Source organism: Aquarana catesbeiana, linkage group LG03 (assembly GCF_042186555.1).
Source record: "Aquarana catesbeiana isolate 2022-GZ linkage group LG03, ASM4218655v1, whole genome shotgun sequence".
Lineage (NCBI taxonomy): Eukaryota > Metazoa > Chordata > Amphibia > Anura > Ranidae > Aquarana > Aquarana catesbeiana.
Window position 1 is genome coordinate 597,656,273 of NC_133326.1, and position 22,422 is coordinate 597,678,694.

General features: G+C 44.4%; 1 protein-coding gene across 2 annotated transcripts in view; it reads left to right on the top strand.

The window, feature by feature from the left end:
• Nucleotides 1-220: 220 nt before the first annotated feature.
• PROM2 (prominin 2) overlaps nucleotides 221-22,422 on the top strand; it is a 146,795-nt gene continuing 124,593 nt past the window's right edge. For both annotated transcript variants that reach the window (XM_073622051.1, XM_073622049.1), the window contains exons 1-3: nucleotides 221-740; nucleotides 13,566-13,615; nucleotides 14,740-14,930. In XM_073622051.1, the coding sequence (XP_073478152.1) occupies nucleotides 470-740; nucleotides 13,566-13,615; nucleotides 14,740-14,930 (512 nt within the window). In that variant the 5' untranslated portion in view covers nucleotides 221-469. The remainder of the gene's footprint in view (nucleotides 741-13,565; nucleotides 13,616-14,739; nucleotides 14,931-22,422) is intronic.

Consider the following 22,422-nt stretch of genomic DNA (forward strand, 5'->3'; position numbering starts at 1 on the left):
TATTTCTTTTAGCTGATGTATACTTATCCAAAATGTGTTTACACTTTCTGAACCAGCCTATATCCTGTCTCCTGTGGATCTTTTCTGTACATAATGGTGATTCACCTGAGCAAGATATCACTGGAATAATCCACCAATGGGAATAAGGAGAGTGCAGTTAATGTGATGACCTTGGTGCAGATGCCTGCTAATTACAAATGAGACTTTCCTGTTTCATTCAAATTATTTGTGACTCAGTGGAGGATGTGTCTGGGATGCTCTAACAGAATACTGGACCTGCCCCAACACAAACAAGTACATCAGGTTCATCAAACGACATGCTCTACACTCTCACAGTAGCTGTAGGAGTGTTACTGCTCTGAGCTATCGACCTCCTTACACCAAGCGTAGATGTGGCAGTAGTGATCCAGGACCAGGAATTCTGGTATATGAATATGATGGGTTCTGTGACATCCAAGCGTTGACAAAGATGCCATTCCTGGGTTGTGAAAAGATGGGCTCGCTGGACTTCAGGATAAGCTCCTGGCACCTGGTCTTTTTTTGCATCCTTTTTCATAATATGGAACCAGTGGCAGCACAGACATGCCAGCTAGTTACTGAATCAGAAGAACTAATATTTGATAAGGTGGGAATTACACAGAATATATCTGTTGTGAGAAGACAATCTGATGCTCTGGATCCCCTTTATAACATGCAGAGGTTGTTTCTGAAAGCCGTCCAGCCAAACGACTTTCCAAAAGGTAGGAGAAATGGAGAAAAGTATTTTAAAAGAAGAGCAAAAAAAAAAAAAAGTTTGTTTTACATTGCAGTGTAAAATCAGAAATGTCAGATGAAGCAATATTTCAACATATGAGCTGTGCAGCTACAGGTGTGTTACACATCTACGACAGATAGCAGCACTTACTAAGTTATAAAAAACAGGTAATGGGCACTTTGTGGTCTCATCCAAATGTAAGTATTATTATATGAGTGGCTCAGTAATGATTAGGATGCTTTGTCCATGTATGGATGTATAATGAAAATAGAGGAACCCTGGAGGGATGATGGCAACACATATACATTCTATAACCTGTGGTGATAGATGTTTATACCTCAAAGAGAGATTCATACAGTGTGAAATACTATAGTATCTCACTATGAGTGTACAGCAGTATGATACATGTCTCACCTTCAAGAGTAATGACTGCAATTCAAAGTACTTGTGTCACTCTGATGAGACATTTTACATGAGAGAATGTCTAGGTAATTATTTTTTTTGTCATGTGCATCCCTATCTTTATTAACTAAAGATCCAAAACTGATATGAAGTATAACTAAAGGCAAAACTATTTTTATAAAGTTTTAGATAGAGTGAAGAGGTACTAGAACACCTGTCAGGTTTGCGGTACGTAGGGAGAGTCACCCTCTCTATATATCCTGGAGACCATTATCACCTGAAAGTGAAAGTCAAAGAAAACCCCAAATGTTGAGTTTTCACCAGAACAGGAGGGAAAATCTTCCAACGGGGACACTAGTTCTGGTGCTCCTGGTGACTAGTAAGGGATTCCCTCACTTTAGAGGAATTTCTTACCACTTCCTGTTGTGGCTATGGGACAGGAAGTGAGGGGAAATTTCTCCATCAGGAAAAAGATGGTAAAAAAACTGACTGGGGTTATAATTCTCCATTAATCTATTATAAAAAGTCTGGGCTTTAGTTCTACCTTAAAGATGATTTCCAGTTTGTTATCTACGTAGAAGCCCATGTGCTGTAGTCCTAATTATCTGTCTTACTACACAGAGAATATCCAAGCAATATGAGATTTCCATGTAAACGTTAATACCTTTTAGAGCCTTCCCATCTGCCTTATTGTATATTAGCTTCCCCCAGGATGTTTTAAGTATTGAGAGAACAGTAATGAATGTGGGTAGCTGTGAGCTATCGTGAGTGCACTCAATTCTGGGACCTGACTGCTACTAACAGCTGAAGACCCTGCAGAGAGAATCAGTAATATTTCACAAAGCTTTACATAAGAATAAGAATATTTATTTTCAGTCATGTGACTACATTTCAAATCTTATTGGACTGAAAATAACTGTCACTTTATAAAAATAAGTATACTTATCATGGTGTTTTAAATTTGCCCATCTATGTATGGCCCCCAATCATGGGATCTCCCCAATTGGTCACTCATAGTGATCACATTGAAAAGTAGAAAGTTTGCCCAACATGCCCATGCTTCCAAAACTGAATAAGGATCACCCGCTGCCTCAAAATTATAGGCCTATCTCAGTGATTAATAACAATCTAAAGATCGCTGGTCAAGTTTTGGCAGATAGACTATCCTCTATTATTTCAGCTTTGATCTCAATCTGGGTTTATTCCCAGCAGATTAATCACTCACTGACAATATCAGACTCGTTTCCAATGTCATTCAAGAGGCAAATTTACATTGTGAACAAGTACTACTATTGAGCCTATATATTAACACAGCATATGATAGTGTTACCTGGCCATATTTACATACTCTGCTGCAACGCTATGATTTAAAAGATTAATTTCTTCATGGTTATGAAGCTATATATCACCAAACTAAAACTACACTCTGCACCCCTGCATGTAATTCTGACTTCTTCACACTGGCAGAGGAACACTCTGAGGATATGCCCTTTCTCCTTTATTATTTGCATTAGCTATGGGGCCTTTGGTTACAGCTATTAATCTGCAACCGGATATTAGGGGATATATTAAAGGCCACTCTCAATTCAAGTTATGTATGTACGCCAATGATGTGACGCTATTTATCACACAGCCCCGTACATCATTGCTCAACCTATTCAGTGTCCTTAACAGCTTTGCAGCTGTATCCAGGCTTATGGTTAACCTTTCTAAATCTTCTATTATGCCTCTGAATGTCCCTCCATCCCAGTATGAACCTTTAAACAACTTTTTCCATTCCATTGGGCTTCACAGATGCTACCGTATCTTGGGGTGCAACTTACTCCTAATATTACCTCTTTTTTTAAACATAACTACCTCCCTTGTGTGACATGGCTCTGTAACTCCCTTAAGGTATCAAAGTATTACCCTATATTTTTCCTAGGCAGAGTCACTGCAGTCAAAATGAATATCCTGCCAAAACTGTTGACCTTCCAATCACAATTCCTAAATCATTTATACATAAATTCCAGATGGATATTAGTACATTTATTTGTCATGACACACAACCTAGATTCTCTAAACATATTTTAGATCCTTTGCAACGTAGAGGAGGTTTAAGTTTGCCCAGTTTCTGGTCTATCTAGCCTCTAGTTTCTCACAACAAAATGGAACATTGTAAACTCCAATTCGAAGCATGTTATATATATACACATTTTACCTCCTTGGTATTATATGGTCTTCCACTACATCCTATAAAGCCTTGGTCACCTACAATACTTTGGTTTCCCAGTCAGTTTGCCTCTGGTCTAGATATAATTTGAAATATGGTTTGTCCTCCCGAGTTTCTCCTTTGACCTCGTTTCTAGGTGACCCAGCATTTACTACAGCCTTTCTGATTGATAGACATTTTTTTTAGTGAAAATTAATAATTTGGTTACGCTATCTGCGCTTATAGATGGTTCCAGTTTTGTTGAGTTTGAGAAACTCTGTCAGCTTAAAAACATCCCACAAGAACGTCTATGGTATCTCCAAATCAGACATTATTACACCACTTGTCATGCCTTACTCCTACCGCTCCTAAATCCTTCTATCTGCAGTGCCCCTATTAGCAGAAAGGGTTTGATTTCAGATATTTAGAGCGCCCTAGTTAATGATCTGATCCCTGAATCCTTTTCATATGTGAGGAAATAGGAGACAGATTATAACTTCTAATGTACCTCACAGGACTGGGGGGGACATGATAGGCAATCTGCGTTCTCGCACTAAATCTCTCACCCTTAGGGAGACAGCACTGAAACTTTTAACTAGGTGGTATTATACCTGTGTTAGACTAAAGAGCTTTCTTTTGATGGTATTTGATCACCTCTGCCGTTTTTATTTTTTGCGCTATAAACGGAAAAAGACCGAAAATTTTGAAAATAAATGATATTTTCTACTTTTTGTTTATAAAAAAAATCCAATAAACTCAATTTTAGTCATACATTTAGGCCAAAATGTATTCGGCCACATGTCTTTGGTAAAAAAAAATGTCAATAAGCGTATATTTATTGGTTTGCGCAAAAGTTATAGCGTCTACAAACTAGGGTACATTTTCTGGAATTTACACAGCTTTTAGTTTATAACTGCCTATGTCATTTCTTGAGGTGCTAAAATGGCAGGGCAGTACAAAACCCTGCCAAATGACCCCATTTTGGAAAGTAGACACCCCAAGGAAATTGCTGAGAGGCATGTTGAACCCATTGAATATTTATTTTTTTTGTCCCAAATGATTGAATAATGACAAAAAAAAAAAATATTTACAAAAAGTTGTCACTAAATGATATATTGCTCACACAGGCCATGGGCCTATGTGGAATTGCACCCCAAAATACATTCAGCTGCTTCTCCTGAGTATGGGGATACCACATGTGTGGGACTTTTTGGGAGCCTAGCCGCGTACGGGGCCCCGAAAACCAATCACTGCCTTCAGGATTTCTAAGGGCATAAATTTTTGATTTCACTCCTCACTACCTATCACAGTTTTGAAGGCCATAAAATGCCCAGATGGCACAAAACCCCCCAAATGACACCATTTTGAAAAGTAGACACCCCAAGCTATTTGCTGAGAGGCATGTTGAGTCCATGGAATATTTTATATTTTGACACAAGTTGCGGGAAAGTGCCAATTTTTTTTTTTTTTTTTGTACAAAGTTGTCACTAAATGATATATTGCTCAAACATGCCATGGGCATATGTGGAATTACACCCCAAAATATATTCTGCTGCTTCTCCTGAGTACGGGGATACCACATGTGTGGGACTTTTTGGGAGCCTAGCTTCATACGGGGCCCCGAAATCCAATCACCGCCTTCAGGATTTCTAAGGGCGTAAATTTTTTATTTCACTCCTCACTACCTATCACAGTTTCGAAGGCCATAAAATGCAAAGATAGCACAAAACCCCCCAAAATGACCCCATTTTGGAAAGTAGACACCCCAAGCTATTTGCTGAGAGGCATGGTGAGTATTTTGCAGCTCTCATTTGTTTTTGAAAATGAAGAAAGACAAGAAAAATGTATTTTTTTTTTCTTTTTTCAATTTTCAAAAGTTTGTGACAAAAAGTGAGATCTGCAAAATACTCACTATACCTCTCAGCAAATAGCTTGGGGTGTCTATTTTCCAAAATGGGGTCATTTGGGGGGGGGGGGTTGTGCCATCTGGGCATTCCATGGCCTCTGAAACTGTGATAGGCAGTGAAGAGTGAAATCAAAAATTTACGCCCTTAGAAAGCCTGAAGGCGGTGCTTGGTTTTCGGGGTCCCGTACGCGGCTAGGCTCCCAAAAAGTCTCACACATGTGGTATCCCCGTACTCAGGAGAAGCAACAGAATTTATTTTGGGGTGTAATTTCACATATCCCCATGGCATGTTTGAGCAATATATCATTTAGTGACAACTTTGTGCATAAAAAAAAAATTGTCTTTTTCCCGCAACTTGTGTCACAATATAAAATATTCCATGGACTGGACATGCCTCTCAGCAAATAGCTTGGGGTGTCTACTTTCCAAAATGGGGTCATTTGGGGGGGTTTTGAACTGTCCTGGCATTTTATGCACAATATTTAGAAGCTTATGTCACACATCACCCACTCTTCTAACCGCTTGAAGACAAAGCCCTTTCTGACACTTTTTGTTTACATGAAAAAATTATTTTTTTTGCAAGAAAATTACTTTGAACCCCCAAACATTATATATTTTTTTAAAGCAAATGCCCTACAGATTAAAATGATGGGTGTTTCATTTTTTTTTCACACAGTAATTGCGCAGCGATTTTTCAAACGCATTTTTTGGGAAAAAAACACACTTTTTTAAATTTTAATGTACTAAAACACACTATATTGCCCAAATGTTTGATGAAAAAAAAAGATGATCTTAGGCCGAGTACATGGATACCAAACATGATATGCTTTAAAATTGCGCACAAACGTGCAGTGGCGACAAATTAAATACATATTTAAAAGCCTTTAAAAGCCTTTACAGGTTACCACTTTAGATTTACAAAGGAGGTCTACTGCTAAAATTACTGCCCTCGATCTGACCTTCGCGGTGATACCTCACATGCATGGTGCAATTGCTGTTTACATTTGACGCCAGACCCACGCTTGCGTTCGCCTTTGCACGAGAGCAGGGGGGGACAGGGGTGCTTTTTTTTTTTTTTTTGATTTTTTATCTTATTTTTAAACTGTTCCTTTCATTTTTATGTTTTTTAATCATTTTTATTGTTATCTCAGGGAATGTAAATATCCCCTATGATAGCAATAGGTAGTGACAAGTACTCTTTTTTTAAAAAAATTGGGGTCTATTAGACCCTAGATCTCTCATCTGCCCTCAAAGCATCTGACCACACCAAGACCGGTGTGATAAAATGCTTTCCCAATTTCCCAATGGTGCTGTTTACATCCGGCGAAATCTAAGTCATGAAATGCTTGTAGCTTCCGGTTTCTTAGGCCATAGAGATGTTTGGAGCCATTCTGGTCTCTGATCAGCTCTATGGTCAGCTGGCTGAATCACCGGCTGCATTTTCAGGTTCCCTGTTGGGACAGGAGAGCCAGAGAAAAACATGGAAGACGGTGGGGGGGTCATTCCCTCCCACTGCTTGTAAAAGCAGTCTAGAGGCTAATTAGCCACTAGGATTGCTTTTACATGAAAGCCGACCGCTGGCTGAAAAGAATGATACCAAGATGATACCTAAACCTGCAGGTATCATTCTGGTATAACCACTCAAAGTCCAGCAATATACCAGTACGTTGCTGGTCCTTGTTGGGCATATATTGTAAACTTTTTTTTCATGCAGCCTGTGGGCTGAATGAAAAAAAGATATTGATCGGTGGGTATGCCCACCATTAGAATACCTCCCTTCATCCACCCACTTCTAATGATGGGCATACATGCACCATTTATATATGCCGAAGCATGGGGACATCCTCCCGCAAAAGGCAGGAGCAAATCGCTCCTCCACCCACTGCTGCCCCCACGCTTCGGCATATATGCTGAAGTATGTAACTGTGGTGGTGAAATCACCTCCGACAGCGCTGGAGTCACGGCTTTATATATCGTGGGAGCAAACGCTGTTGCTGTCAAGATAAATAAATCCGCGCTGCAACTGAATAGCGTACCTGCTAAGCAAATGATGGTTAACAATAAAACAAAGTAACATTACAGTATAACAGTAAGATTTACCATACCTGCAAAGCAAATACAAAAAAAAACATAGTAAAAAATAAAACATTTAACGCAACCTGTGCCTAAAATATATATATGCCGAAGCATGGGGGCATCCTCCCACAAAAAGCATGAGCAAATCGCTCTTCCACCCACTGCTGCCCCCACGCTTCGGCATATATGCTGAAGTATGTAACTGTGGTGGTGAAATCACCTCCGACAGCGCTGGAGTCACGGCTTTATGTATCGTGGGAGCAAACGCTGTTGCTGTCAAGATAAATAAATCCACTCTGCAGCTGAATGGCGTACCTGAAAACAATAAAATGGTTACCAACAAAACACAGTAAACAGTAAAGTATAAAAAAATTGCATATCTACAAAAGCAAACATGGTAAAACATAATAACAATAAAACATTGCAGAATAGAATACAGTAAAAAAGAGCAGAACAATAGAGAGAGAATAGAGAGAGAACAATAAAACAACAACTATTTTTGTTTTTTTTATTTTATATTTTTTTGTGTTTTTATTTTTTTTTATTTTTTTTTATTTTTATTTTTTTACACTTTTTTTAGTAACTTTTAACTTTTGTAACTGGTACCAGGTTTGGGTCTCTCAAAATGCAATGGCATCTTGGGAGACCCTGTGAAAGTATGTCCTAGTCTGTGCAGTGCTGTACCCTACGCTAATACTCAACTAGTGAATGGTAGCGTTCAAAACATTCACCCATGCAAAGACCAGGATTGCCAGGGCAGGAGGGACAATAACACCAGGTGTCACGCCTAAATCCGCGCTTGCTGCAGACACGACATCTTTTTTGGGGGGCTTTTTGGGTAGGGGTACTTGGGAGGGCATAAGGAAAATGCCTCTCATGCAGCCGGCTTACTGCATTTGGTTGGGGATGGTGAGGTGGAGCACCGTCTGGATACAGAAGGGCTCTGACGATCTCTTCCTGGAATTTAAGGAAGGATCCAGTCTGTCCTGAAGCTCTGTATAGCACATAAGCATTCAGCAAAGCCAATTGAAATAAATAAACAGACACTTTTTTGTACCAGCGTCTGGCCTTACGGGCAACTAGGTACGGCGCCAACAACTGGTCGTTGAGGTCCACCCCTCCCATATTTTGGTTATAGTCGTGGACACAGAGGGGTTTCTCCACAACACCAGTCGCCGTAGTAATTTGGGTCGTCGTGTCTGCATGAAGGGAGGTGAGAACGAAAACATTCTTCTTATCCCTCCACTTCATAGCGAGCAAATTATTACACTTCAAGCAGGCTCTCTCCCCCAGCCTAAGACGGGAATCTACAAGCCGCTGGGGAAAGCCCCAGCGATTAGGTCGCACGGTGCCACATGCTCCAATCTGCTGATCAAACAAGTGACTAAAAAGTGGCACGCTCGTGTAATAATTGTCCACGTACAAGTGGTACCCCTTTCCGAATAAGGGTGACACCAAGTCCCACACTATCTTGCCAGCGCTTCCTATGTAGTCAGGGCAGTTTGTCGGCTCTACGTGACTATCTTTGCCCTCGTAAACCATAAAACTACATGTATAGCCTGTGGCCCTGTCACAGAGCTTATACATCTTGACCCCGTATCTGGCACGCTTGGGAAGGTACTGTTTGAATGACAAGTGGCCAGAAAATTTAATCAGGGACTCATCAACGCAGACAACTTGATGGGGAGTAAACGAGTCTGCAAAACGTTGGTTGAAGTGGTTTACGAGGGGCCGAATTTTGTAGAGCCGATCGCATCTAGGGTCTCCACGAGGACAACAGAGTTCATTGTCATTGAAGTGCATGAGCCGCAAAATCTGCTCGTATCGTGCCCTGGCAATGGAGGCAGAGAACACGGGCGCATGGTAAATTGGGTCAGTGGACCAATATGACCGCAACTTACTCTTTTTATTCAAGCCCATGTTGAGGGAAAGGCCCAGAAAGATCTTAAATTCGGAGACCGTAATTGGTCTCCAATCTCTGGCAAGGGAGGACTGGGGATTAGCGGCGATGTGTTGACCAGCGTATAAATTGCTTTGGTCCACAATAGATCTATAGAGATCTTCGGTGAAAAACAGCGAATAAAAATCCAGTGGCGTAAAATCAACTGTTTCCACCTGAATTCCGGGTTGGCCAGTGAATGGGGGAAGTACGGGTGCTGCAGAAGTGGTGGGTTCCCAATTCGGATTGGCGAATGCAGCAGGAAGGGCACTATGGGCACGACAGGCCTGTCTTTGTCTTCTTGGTGGCAGCGGGACACTACTTGTGCTTGCCACCTCGCCAGCTTGAACTGCACTTATGGGACTCGCCACGTCACCACGTGATACTGCAGTGCTGGATGTACGACCAGGGTGTACTGGGCCGCTGGTGCTTGCCAGTTCACCAGAAGCGGCACTAGTACTTCTCTGCTCCATACGAGAGCCCTGCGGTTCTTGCACTTCAAGGACAGAAGAAGAAGATTGGGGTCTGGTACGCCTGACCTTATCAGGGACCACAACTCCGTCGTCAGAGCTATCTGTCATGGAGCCGCTGTCCTCTACAGGATCGTATTCTGAGCCTGAATCTGACAGATGAGTGACTTTCTTTTCACTATCTGTCATGCTCAGAAACGTGTAGGCCTCTTCACTAGTGTACCTTTGATTTGCCATTTTGGGCTCTAAATTTAGGGGTACACTAGTGAGACTCACAGGCAAAAAAGCTCCTGACTGTCAGCGACTGTATCAAAACGCTACCAAAAAACTGTTAGCGATCGCAGGGATCAGGCCTGACTCTGCGAACGCTGCAGTTATGTGTGCTTAGGGTTTTGTAAGTGTCAGTGATCGATCGATACTGCACTTGAGTGGGCTGGGCAGGGCTGAGGGGCAAAACACAGGTGCTAGCAGGTATCTGGGCTGATCCCACTAACACTGTGTTTATGGCAACCCTAAACTGCTGGGGACGCTAGTATAGGTCTGATCGGATCAGATATCGATCCGCTCAGATACTATAGCACTAAGGGAGGTGTATGCTGCGTGCGTGGGTGTTAGCGGTACCTTTAGTAGGTAGTATATGGGGGTCCCTATCGCTATAAAACACTGACAGCGAACCTATATACTTACCTCCCTAACTAGCGTCACCTGTGTCACTAATACAGCGATCAGAAAAACGATTGCTTAGCGACACTGGCGACGGGGGATGATCAAGGGGTTAACCTTTATTAGGGGGGGTTAGGGGGGTACCCTGGACCTAAAGGGGGGTACCCTAGACCTAAAGGGGGCTAACCTAACTGCCCTAACACTTATAACTGTCACAAACTGACACCAATGCAAAAAAAAAAAAAACTGCTATTGGTGTCAGTGTGACAGGGGGTACAGGGGGGTGATTGGGGGGTGAAAAGTGTGCCTGGCGTGTTCTACTGTTAGTGTAGTGTTGGTGCACTTACTTGGATGTCTTCTCTCCTCGGCGCCGGATCGAAAAGAACAGCTCGAGGAGGGATGACATCACTTCCTCTCCCTCTGTTTACATTACAGAGGGAAAGGAAGCTTTTCATTCGCCGTGAGCGATCGGGAGGGGGTGGCCACGAATGGATGGCCTCCCCCTCACCTCTCATCGCCCGGGAAGAAATGGCGACTGCCTCGGGCACCGGGGGGGGGTCCGATCGGACCCCCCACCGGCGGAAGGCAGATCACGTATATTTACTTGATTCTGCCTGTCCGTGCCACCTTGCCGACATATATCAGCGTGAGGCGGTCGTCAAGTGGTTAAATTGACATCTTAGTAAAAAAGAAATGTACATTTTTTTTGTTTTTAGCCAATGTCTGGTAAAATTTTAAAATAAGATGTTGCCAGTCTTATGATATACCACATGGTATAACAAAAATGTTGACCCATCACAAAGGTTTTAATTACTACCCATCATAAAGGACTTAAAGTGGCATTAAATCCAAAAACAAAAATGTAATATATTGCAGCTTTTCAATCCTAAAGCTGTCCATAGATGGGCAGAATTTCAAACAAAACTTTTTGGAAAAAGAAGGTTCTAAGAAAGTTTGTTGGTTTTTCTAATCTTGTGGGTCAAAACGATGTTTGTTTTTGACCACATTGATGAAAACATTTTAATGAGCAGGATAGAAAATGTTTCTCGACTGAACAAATTTCTCACAGTATATGTCGTTTTCGTTCGGTGAGGTTCAGTCATTCCAAAATCAAATGTTAAAACCAAACAAAATCTTTCGAACGATGAACGAATGTTCTGAGAATTTAGCACAATTTTTCCTAAGACTTTTCCTAAGAATTATAGTTTCAAATCTATCTATGGCCAGCTTAGTCTAAATGGACTTAACTGACAATGTGAAGCTAAACTCCAGCAATATCTGAGTGGTCCTCTCTGTGGTAAATGCTTTGAGTCAACTCTTTAACTGCTACTTTAACACAAAAAGAATTTTGCCCATGGGACTTTAACGAGGCACAACCAACAAATAAAATTTACAAAACATTTTTATTAATGCAAAAGGCAAAAATGACATACATTTAAATCTTTGGTACAGACACCTAATGGTGCATATGGTTCCCCCTGGGAGTTGTGGAGAAGAGCGAGGCTAAAACATCTATATTCCTCCCCCCTTTTTTTTTTCTTTTTATATTTCTACAATATTGGCACTTTTTGCAACTAGCACTTGTATCTAATTCCCTATTGAGCATGCTTTTTTGCACTAGTTCCCAGTCACCAATATAATCAATTTCACTTGCTTCAAATATTACAAACACTTTCTCTCTTCTATTGGTCAAGTTGGACCAATCTTTGAGAATTGATAGCTTTACCCAGAACTTTCTTTTGGGTTTTACATCGCTTTGTTCTCAATTAATTTTCAGTACCCATGTCGAACTTTCCTTACACTCCGTGCTGCTGTCACAGGGGATTGCTCTGTCAAGTTTTTGGCCTCCCTCCTCTCCCCAACTCCCGGGGGGAACCCTATGCACCATTGGGTGTCTGTGTCTAGCTACTTTTACTCATCTTTACCTGGAAAATTCATCAAATCAATTACTATACCATTGAACGTTTGTGGTGGTTCATAGTATGACTCCTATGATCTGTAAGTCTGACTTTTGTTTCCTTTTTTCTTTTTGCTTCTCTTCCCCTCCCCTCCACCCTCTTTTTCTTTAACAGCCTTGTCTCTATTTTTAGATATCCATATGTACCTCTCCTGAGGAAGCGAGTTTTTAGCTCATGAAATGCGTAGAGAATCTGTACATAGTACTCATCCTATGGAAGTTAAGCTTTGACGTATTCAATGATGGTGGTGATCTTTGCACAGATACCTTTGAACAATTATGTACCAAAGATGATTTTAAATGTATGGAATTTTCGTAAATTTTTTGTAAATTTTATTTGTTGGTTGTGCCTTGTTAAAGTCCCGTGGGCAAAATTCTTTTGTGTGCATGTACATTTTGGGACTGAGACACACCCATGCCCTACGCATGTCAGCTCATTTGTTGTATATCTAACTGCTACTTTGTCTGAACAGTTTGGTCTGTTAAAGGAAGTTCAAAAATAACAGACCTACTAGCTGGATCACCAGATGAAAATCACGGGAAAACAAAAAAAAAAATGAATACAGTCACCACATTTAAGAACTGGTGAGCTGAACTTAACAAATGTTTGTTTTGGGGTTTTATTACTGAAGGTAAAAAGCCTTATGAGTGCAGCAACCCCCCCCCCCCCCCCAGCTCCCCTAATAATTACCTGAGCCCCATCTCGACCATGAGATGTGCACAAGAGCAGCGCTTCTCCCAGGTCTCTTCCTCCTCATTGGCTGAGACAGCAGCGGGAGCCATTGGCTCCCGTTAATGTCAATAACAGCCGGTGAGCCAAGGAGGAGATAGCAGGCCAAGCCACACTCCATGTCTGAATGGACTCATAAAATGTGTGGGAAGCAAGCCTGCTCGGGTGGCCCCATAGCAAGCTGCTTGTTATGGGGGCAGGAGGCAGGAGGGAGAGGGCCAGCAGCATCGGCGGGGGACCCATGAAGAGGAGGATAGGGGCTGCTTTGTGCTAAATTGTTACACAGAGAAGGTAAGTATAACATGTTTGTTATTTTTAAGAAAACAAAACTGAACCTTTAGTATTATTTTTAAAGAATAATATGTGCCCTCAAGCTTTAGAAAGTTAACCACCAAAAGGAAGCACAATATTTAAATAATAAGATGTTTTTACTTCCCAGTTACATTTGTTATATTGTTGTTATATTTTATCTCCTAGAGTTGCTGCGTGCTCTTTTCAGAAATTCCTCTCAATTGGAAACGGCTGAAGTGAGTAAAATGCTGCACTGTATGCATATATAGTCTGTCCTGTATAATGCATAAACTTTTCAATGCTAGAAAGGCTAAGGCCCCATATACACCTGAGCATTTTGTAGGTTGAAGCTCGAAACCATAAAGCGCACAACATTAAAAATCCTATTGTTGCAAATGGTGCCTGTTCCCACCAGAGCACTTGGGCACTGATCACTTGAAAAAGTACAACAGGTTCTTTCCAGGCAGATTTGGGCTTTCTTGGTCCCATGGACTTTATTGGGATCACCTGGAAACGCATTCAAAAGTGCGTGTTAAAGTGGAGCTCCACCCAAAAGTGGAACGTCCACTTATCTGATTCCCCCCCCCCCCTCCAGTGCCATTTGGCACCTTTCGCAGGGGAAGGGGACCCCTGTCTTTGACTTGTGGACCAGGGAAGGTTCTGAAGTTCAGTGCTCTGCCTGAAGGACCAAAAAGGCCATATCAGCCCAGAACACACTGATCCATTTCAAGTTATACAGTCTATACTTAAAACGAAACTTCACCCAAAGGGGAAGTTCCGCTTGTATGCCTCCAAGCCCCCCACCCCATTTCCCCTTGTGGCGTTCTGAGTGGAAGTTTGGCTCCCCCTTCCTTCCCCCACAGCCTTCTGGGACATTTCACAGGTGCACATACCATTCACAAAGCACGGTGCGGCTCGCTCATGCGCAGTGAAAAGCCGACTGTGAAGCCGCAAGCAGTCACAGCCAGCTTCCCAAAGTAAACATGTCGGTGCCTGGACCCGAAGACAGATGAAGAGCTGGTTCAGATGAGGACCACACTGGATCCTTGGACAGGTAAGTGTCCTATTATTAAAAGTCAGCAGCAACAGTATTTGTAGCTGCTGACTTATCATTTTTTGTTTCAGACTGAAGAACCGCTGTAAAGATCAAATGACTTTTAGTTGAAATTAGCTAAATCAGTTCTAATGACACAATGGGCTCTGACTTCCTGATTAGATAATGCGTTGTATTTAAAATGAACAGAGCCAATCAGACTTCACTGTAAGATCAGGAACTGCTGTTACATAATAAGGACAATTGAAAGAAACCATAATTCTTCTTCTGTTGTATTTTATTGTACCATTTCTATTTTCATTGTAGGTAGTAAAATATGAGGCTGGATATGTTACCTGTGCCATCATTGCAATTCTTTTTGTCATCTTTGTTCTGGTATTCGGAATCATCTTCTGTACATTCCGTTATCGTGGGAGAAAAGTCCTGCCTTGTGAAGGAGCTCTCTGTGCACCGACCCCGGTCTTCATAGTCCTACTCTTTACGCTCTGCTGCTTGATGTAAGTTTCATTCATTTTTATATAATAGCATGTATTAATGCGGTGTTCAATATTTGACAAATACTGTTGACTGTTAGTCATGATGTGAAGGATACAGATCAAAGAATATGTCACCCCAAGATTTCATATTCCTGTCAGGGCCGATCCTGGACGGGGTGCATGGGGTGCAGTGCACCCGGGCGCCACAGAGGTGGGGGCGCTGAAGCACCAGAGTGCTCCCCTTCCTCCTCCTTCTCTTCCTTGTCCATAGGCGGCTCTCTCTGCTGGTCGCCGCCTTGACCTGCCGAGTGCCGAAGCCCATCCCCCCTCCCTCCTCCTGTCAGAGGAGGAGAGCGAAATGAGATTGGAGCGGCTGTCTCTGTGTGAGGGACCAACTGGGCAGTGACGTCACTGGGGGGGCCGTACCCGTGGCCAACGTGTTCCAGTTCTCCTCCTCCTGTGTCTCACTCCTGCCTGCTGCCCAAGCCTGACACGCTCCACTCGGGCGACGCAGCTGCACACTGTCCTCTCCTCTCCAGCTGCCGCCCGTGTGTTTTAAATTAACCTAATGTAGGGGGAGGTTTGTCCTGGGGGGTCTATACTAATGTAGGGGGGGTGGTTTGTCCTGGGGGGGTCTATACTAATGTAGGGAAGGGGATTGTCCTGGGGGGTCTATAGTAATGTGGGGGGGTGGTTTGTTCTGGGGGTCTATACTAATGTAGGGGGGTGGTTTCGTCCTGGGGGGGCCTATACTAATGTAGGGGGGTGGTTTGTTCTGGGGGGGTCTATACTAATGTAGGGGGGGTGATTTGTCCTGGGGGTCTATAGTAATGTAGGGGGGTGGTTTTTCCTGGGGGTCTATACTAATATAGGGGGGGGTGGTTTTATCCTGGGGGGGTCTATACTAACGTAGGGAGGGGTGGTTTGTTCTGGGGTGGTCTATACTAATGTAGGAGGTGTGGTTTGTCCTGGGGGTCTATACTAATGTAGGGGGGTGGTTTGTCCTGGGGTCTGTACTAATGTAGGGGGGTGGTTTGTCCTGGGGGGGTCTGTACTAATGGGGGGGTGGTTTGTCCTGGGGGGTCTGTACTAATGGAGGGGAGGTAGTTTGGCCGGCGGGGTCTATACTAATGGAGGGGGGTGGTTTGTCGGGGGTCGGTACTAATAGAGAGGGGTGGTTAGTCCGGGGGGTCTGTACTAATAGAGGGGGGTTTGTCCTAGGGGTCTGTACTAATAGAGGGGGTGGTTTGTTCTGGGGGTCTGTACTAATGGAGGGGGTGGTTTGTTCTGGGGGGTCTGTACTAATGGAGGGGGTGGTTTGTTCTGGGGGGGTCTGTATTAATGGAGGGGGTGGTTTGTTCTGGGGGGAGTCTGTACTAATGGAAGGGGGTGGTTTGTTCTGGGGGGGTCTGTACTAATGGAGGAGGGGTGGTTTGTTCTGGGAGGTCTGTACTAATGGAGGGGGGGTGGTTTGTTCTGGAGGGTCTGTACTAATGGAGGGGGGTGGTTTGTTCTGGGGGTCTGTACTAATGGAGGAGGGGTGGTTCTGTACTAATGAAGGGGGGTGGTTTGTCCTGAGGGGGTCTATACTGATAGAAGGTCTGTACTAAGAGAGGGGTTTATATTTAGTGGGGGGTCTGCACTGACGAAGGGGGGTCTATATTTAGTGGAGGGGGGTCTGTACTGAGGGGCGACTATAGGTGGTGGAGGGGGGTGACACCATGTTTTACCGCACTGGGTGACACCAAGCCTAGTGACACCACTGCAGCCGCGGGCTCTTATTTCCCCTCTCTCTCTCTCCTCCTTGCGCGTGCTGCTGTACTAGTGAGCGGTGCACTATGTTTCTTCCCCCGCCTTCATATCGGCCAGGGAAGAAAAAAAAAGGAGCAGAGAAGACTGTAACACGTAAACTGCAGCCCACACAGCATGCTCAGCTGAATGGGGGAGAGAGTGACAGGAGCCCGGGAAAGCTTTCAGGGAAGTACACCCAGGACTCCAGAGGGAGAGGACAGTGCTGAGGGAACACCATCAGAGAGAGAACCCCACTGCCCTGCGCCACCAGAGGGAAAGCCACACAGCCTGGCGCCATCCCTGGTGGAGAAAGGAATGGAGTCATTGCCAGAATACAGATCTGGGCTCTACCCAACAGAGTCGCCACGGGCAATTCAGAGTGAGCTGACTCCTGATCAGAGGAACCATTGTTGCTGTATCGCTGGGTCAGGTGAGAGGGCCGATCGGCCATTATCTACTAAAGTTCATAAGAACTGCAGTCTCTGACCATCTCCTTTAATATGTCTGCAGTTTCTGACCATCTCCTCTATTATATCTCCAGTGTCTGACCATCTCCTGTAGTATGTCTGTAGTCTCTGACCATCTCTTGTAACGTCTGCAGTCTCTGACCATCTCTTGTGTCATGTCTGCAGTCTCTAACCATCTCTTGTTTTATGTCTGCAGTCTCTGACCATCTCTTGTAACATGTCTGCAGTCTCTGATCATCTTCTGTAGTATGTCTGTAGTCTTTGACCATCTCTTGTAACATGTCTGTAGTCTCTGACCATCTCTTATATTATGTCTGCAGTCTCTGACCATCTCCTGTACTATGTCTGCAGTCTCTGACCATCTCTTGTAACATGTCTACAGTCTCTATTCATCTCTTGTATCATGTCTGCAGTCTCTGATCATCTCTTGTATTATGTCTGCAGTCTCTGACCATCTCTTGTAACATGTCTGCAGTCTCTGACTGTCTCCTGTAGTATGTCCGCAGTCTCTGACCATCTCTTGTAACATGTATGCAGTCTCTGACCGTCTCCTGTAGTATGTCTGCAGTCTCTGACCATCTCCTATAATATGTCTGCATTCTCTGACCATCTCCTGTACTATGTCTGCAGTCTCTGACCATCTCTTGTAACACGTCTGCAGTCTCTGACCATCTCTTGTAACATGTCTGCAGTCTCTGACCATCTCCTGTACTATGTCTGCAGTCTCTGACCATCTCTTGTAACATGTCTGCAGTCTCTGACCATCTCTTGTAACATGTCTGCAGTCTCTGACCATCTCTTGTAACATGTCTGCAGTCTCTGTGACTGTCTCCTGTAGTATGTCTGCAGTCTCTGACCATCTCTTGTAACATGTATGCAGTCACTGACCGTCTCCTGTAGTATGTTTGCAGTCTCTGACCATCTCCTGTAATATGTTTGTATTCTCTGACCATCTCCTGTACTATGTCTGCTGTCTGACCAGTCTCTGACCATCTCTTGTAACATGTCTGCAGTCTCTGACCATCTCTTGTAACATGTCTGCAGTCTCTGATCATCTCTTGTAACATGTCTGCAGTCTCTGATCATCTCTTGTAACATGTCTGCAGTCTCTGACCATCTCTTGTAACATGTCTGCAGTCTCTGATCATCTCTTGTAACATGTCTGCAGTCTCTGACCATCTCTTGTAACATGTCTGCAGTCTCTGGCCAAATCTTGTATTATGTCTGCAGTCTCTGACCATCTCTTGTGTCATGTCTGCAGTCTCTGACCATCTCTTGTATAATGTCTGCAGTCTCTGACCAATTCCTGTATTTGTCCTGGGGGGGTCTATACTAATGTAGGGAAGGGGTTTGTCCTGGAGGGTCTATAGTAATGTGGGGGGGGTGGTTTGTTCTGGGGGGGTCAATACTAATGTAGGGGGGTGGTTTCGTCCTGGGGGTCTATACTAATGTAGGGAGGTGGTTTGTTCTGGGGGGTCTATACCAATGTAGGGGGGGTGATTTGTCCTGGGGGTCTATAGTAATGTAGGGGGGTGGTTTGTCCTCGGGGTCTATACTAATGTGGGGGGGTGGATTCATCCTGGGGGGTCTATACTAATGTAGGGAGGGGTGGTTTGTTCTGGGGTTGTCTATACTAATGTAGGGGGTGTGGTTTGTCCTGGGGGTCTATACTAATGTAGGGGGGGTGGTTTGTCCTGGGGGGTCTGTACTAATGTAGGGGGGTGGTTTGTCCTGGGGTGTCTGTACTAATGGGGGGTGGTTTGTCCTGGGGCGGTCTGTACTAATGTAGGGGAGGTAGTTTGGCCGGGGGGGTCTGTACTAATAGAGGGGGTTGTTTGTCGGGGGGTCTGTACTAATAGAGGGGGTGGTTTGTTCTGGGGGGTCTGTACTAATAGAGGGGGGTGGTTTGTCCGGGGGGTCTGTACTAATAGAGGGGGGGTTTGTCCTAGGGGTCTGTACTAATAGAGGGGGTGGTTTGTTCTGGGGGGTCTGTACTAATGGAGGAGGGGTGGTTTGTTCTGGGAGTCTGTATTAATGGAGGGGGTGGTTTGTTCTGGGGGGGTCTGTACTAATGGAGGGGGGTGGTTTGTTCTGGGGGGTCTGTACTAATGGAGGAGAGGTGGTTCTGTACTAATGAAGGGGGGTGGTTTGTCCTGAGGGGGTCTATACTGATGGAAGGTCTGTATTGAGAGAGGGGTTTATATTTAGTGGGGGGTCTGCACTGACGAAGGGGAGTCTATACTTAGTGGAGGGGGGTCTGTACTGAGGGGCGACTATAGTTGGTGGGGGGGGGTGGCACCAAGCCTAGTGACGCCACTGCAGCCGCGGGCTCTTTTTTCCCCTCTTCTCCTTGCGCGTGCTGCTGTACTAGTGAGCGGTGCACTATGGTTCTTCCCCCGCCTTCATATCGGCCAGGGAAAAAAAAAAAAGGAGCAGAGAAGACTGTAACACGGAAACTGCAGCCCACACAGCATGCTCAGTTGAATGGGGGAGAGAGTGACAGGAGCCCGGGAAAGCTTTCAGGGAAGTACACCCAGGACTCCAGAGGGGAGGACAGTGCTGAGGGAACACCATCAGAGAGAGAACCCCACTGCCCTGCGCCACCAGAGGGAAAGCCACACAGCCTGGCGCCATCCCTGGTGGAGAAAGGAATGGAGTCATTGCCAGAATACAGATCTGGGCTCTACCCAACTGAGTCGCCATGGGCAATTCAGAGTGAGCTGACTCCTGATCAGAGGAACCGTTGTTGCTGTATCGCTGGGTCAGGTGAGAGGGCCGATCGGCCATTATCTACTAACGTTCATAAGAACTGCAGTCTCTGACCATATCTTGTAACATGTCTGCAGTCTCTGACCATCTCCTGTAATATGTCTGCAGTCTCTGACCATCTCCTCTATTATATCTCCAGTGTCTGACCATCTCCTGTAGTATGTCTGTAGTCTCTGACCATCTCTTGTAACGTCTGCAGTCTCTGACCATCTCTTGTATTATGTCTGCAGTTTCTGACCATCTCTTGTATTATGTCTGCAGTCTCTGACCATCTCTTGTATTATGTCTGCAGTCTCTGACCATCTCTTGTAACATGTCTGCAGTCTCTGACCATCTTCTGTAGTATCTCTGCAGTCTCTGACCATCTCTTTTAACATGTCTGTAGTCTCTGACCATCTCTGATATTATGTCTGCAGTCTCTGACCATCTCCTGTACTATGTCTGCAGTCCCTGACCATCTCTTGTGACATGTCTACAGTCTCTGTTCATCTCTTGTATCATGTCTGCAGTTTCTGATCATCTCTTGTATTATGTTTGCAGTCTCTGACCATCTCTTGTAACATGTCTGCAGTCTCTGACTGTCTCCTGTAGTATGTCTGCAGTCTCTGACCATCTCTTGTAACATGTATGCAGTCTCTGATCGTCTCCTGTAGTATGTCTGCAGTCTTTGACCATCTCCTGTAATATGTCCGCATTCTCTGACCATCTCCTGTACTATGTCTGCAGTCTCTGACCATCTCTTGTAACACGTCTGCAGTCTCTGACCATCTCCTGTACTATGTCTGCAGTCTCTGGCCATCTCTTGTAACATGTCTGCAGTCTCTGACCATCTCTTGTAACATGTTTGCAGTCTCTGACCATCTCTTGTAACATGTCTGCAGTCTCTGACATCTCCTGTACTATGTCTGCAGTCTCTGACCATCTCTTGTAACATGTCTGCAGTCTGACTGTCTCCTGTAGTATGTCTGCAGTCTCTGACCATCTCTTGTAACATGTATGCAGTCTCTGACGTCTCCTGTAGTATTTCTGCAGTCTCTGACCATCTCCTGTAATATGTTTGTATTCTCTGACCATCTCCTGTACTATGTCTGCAGTCTGACCAGTCCCTGACCATCTCTTGTAACATGTCTGCAGTCTCTGGCTATCTCTTGTAACATGTCTGCAGTCTCTGGCCAAATCTTGTATTATGTCTGCAGTCTCTGATCATCTCTTGTAACATGTCTGCAGTCTCTGACCATCTCTTGTAACATGTCTGCAGTCTCTGGCCAAATCTTGTATTATGTCTGCAGTCTCTGACCATCTCTTGTAACATGTCTGCAGTCTCTGGACAAATCTTGTATTATGTCTGCAGTCTCTGACCATCTCTTGTGTCATGTCTGCAGTCTCTCACCATCTCTTGTATAATGTCTGCAGTCTCTGACCAATTCCTGTATTATATCTCCAGTCTCTGACCGTCTCCTGTAGTATGTCTGCAGTCTCTGACCATCTCCTGTAATATGTCCGCATTCTCTGACCATCTCCTGTACTATGTCTGCAGTCTCTGACCACCTCTTGTAACATGTCTGTAGTCTATCACCATCTCCTGTAACATGTCTGCAGTCTCTGACCATCTCTTGTAACATGTCTCCAGTCTCTGACTGTCTCCTGTAGTATGTCTGCAGTCTCTGACCATCTCCTGTACTATGTATGCAATCTCTGACCATCTCTTGTATCATGTCTACAGTCTCTGACCATCTCCTGTATTATGCCTGGGGGCTTTTTCTAACAGACTCTCTAACAGAAGCTCTCTCTGTGTGCATCAGAGAGACTCCCCTCCAGGTCTCATTAGTGTATGCTCTTCCTGTATTTGCTTTATTGTTAAGAGATCATGGGAGGATCCTAGGGTAACAAACACACACAACAAACCAAGTTTAGCGCTGTCCCCACTATACCTATTCCAACAGTCTGTATGTATATTCCTCGCTTAAGGTGTTGCAGCTCTCCCAAAAGTCCACTGGGTGGTAGACATGATTCTGAAAATATATAAAAACAAGAGAGAGCGCACGCCAGCCCTAGTGTGTTATCGTTTAATAAATGAAGATAAGTGTATAAAAAACGAGGGTTGCACTCACAAACATCCAGCGTTAAATGGCATAAACAGCTCCATAATAGCCTCCTCTCCTGGTCTGTAGGGATCAGTTAGCTCACAGCAACTAGCAGCGTGGTAAAGTATTCCAGTAAGCACAGATCGCCTGCTTCCTTGTAACACACACCGCCCAAAGCACTCGCACGGACCAGCCGGCGCTGCCTGACGTCCCTCGTGGCCAGGGAAGGGATGCACAGTGATGCAGCTGACTCCTCTTGTAAACTTCATGCAGTTGCTAGGACAACATGTTTTGGAGGCGTGGCCTCCTTCTTCAGGTAACGCCCTCACCTCCTCTAGTGATAATATATGCTCAAACCCCCCGCCCCTCCTATCTATGAACCAATGGCATCATAACAGTCCA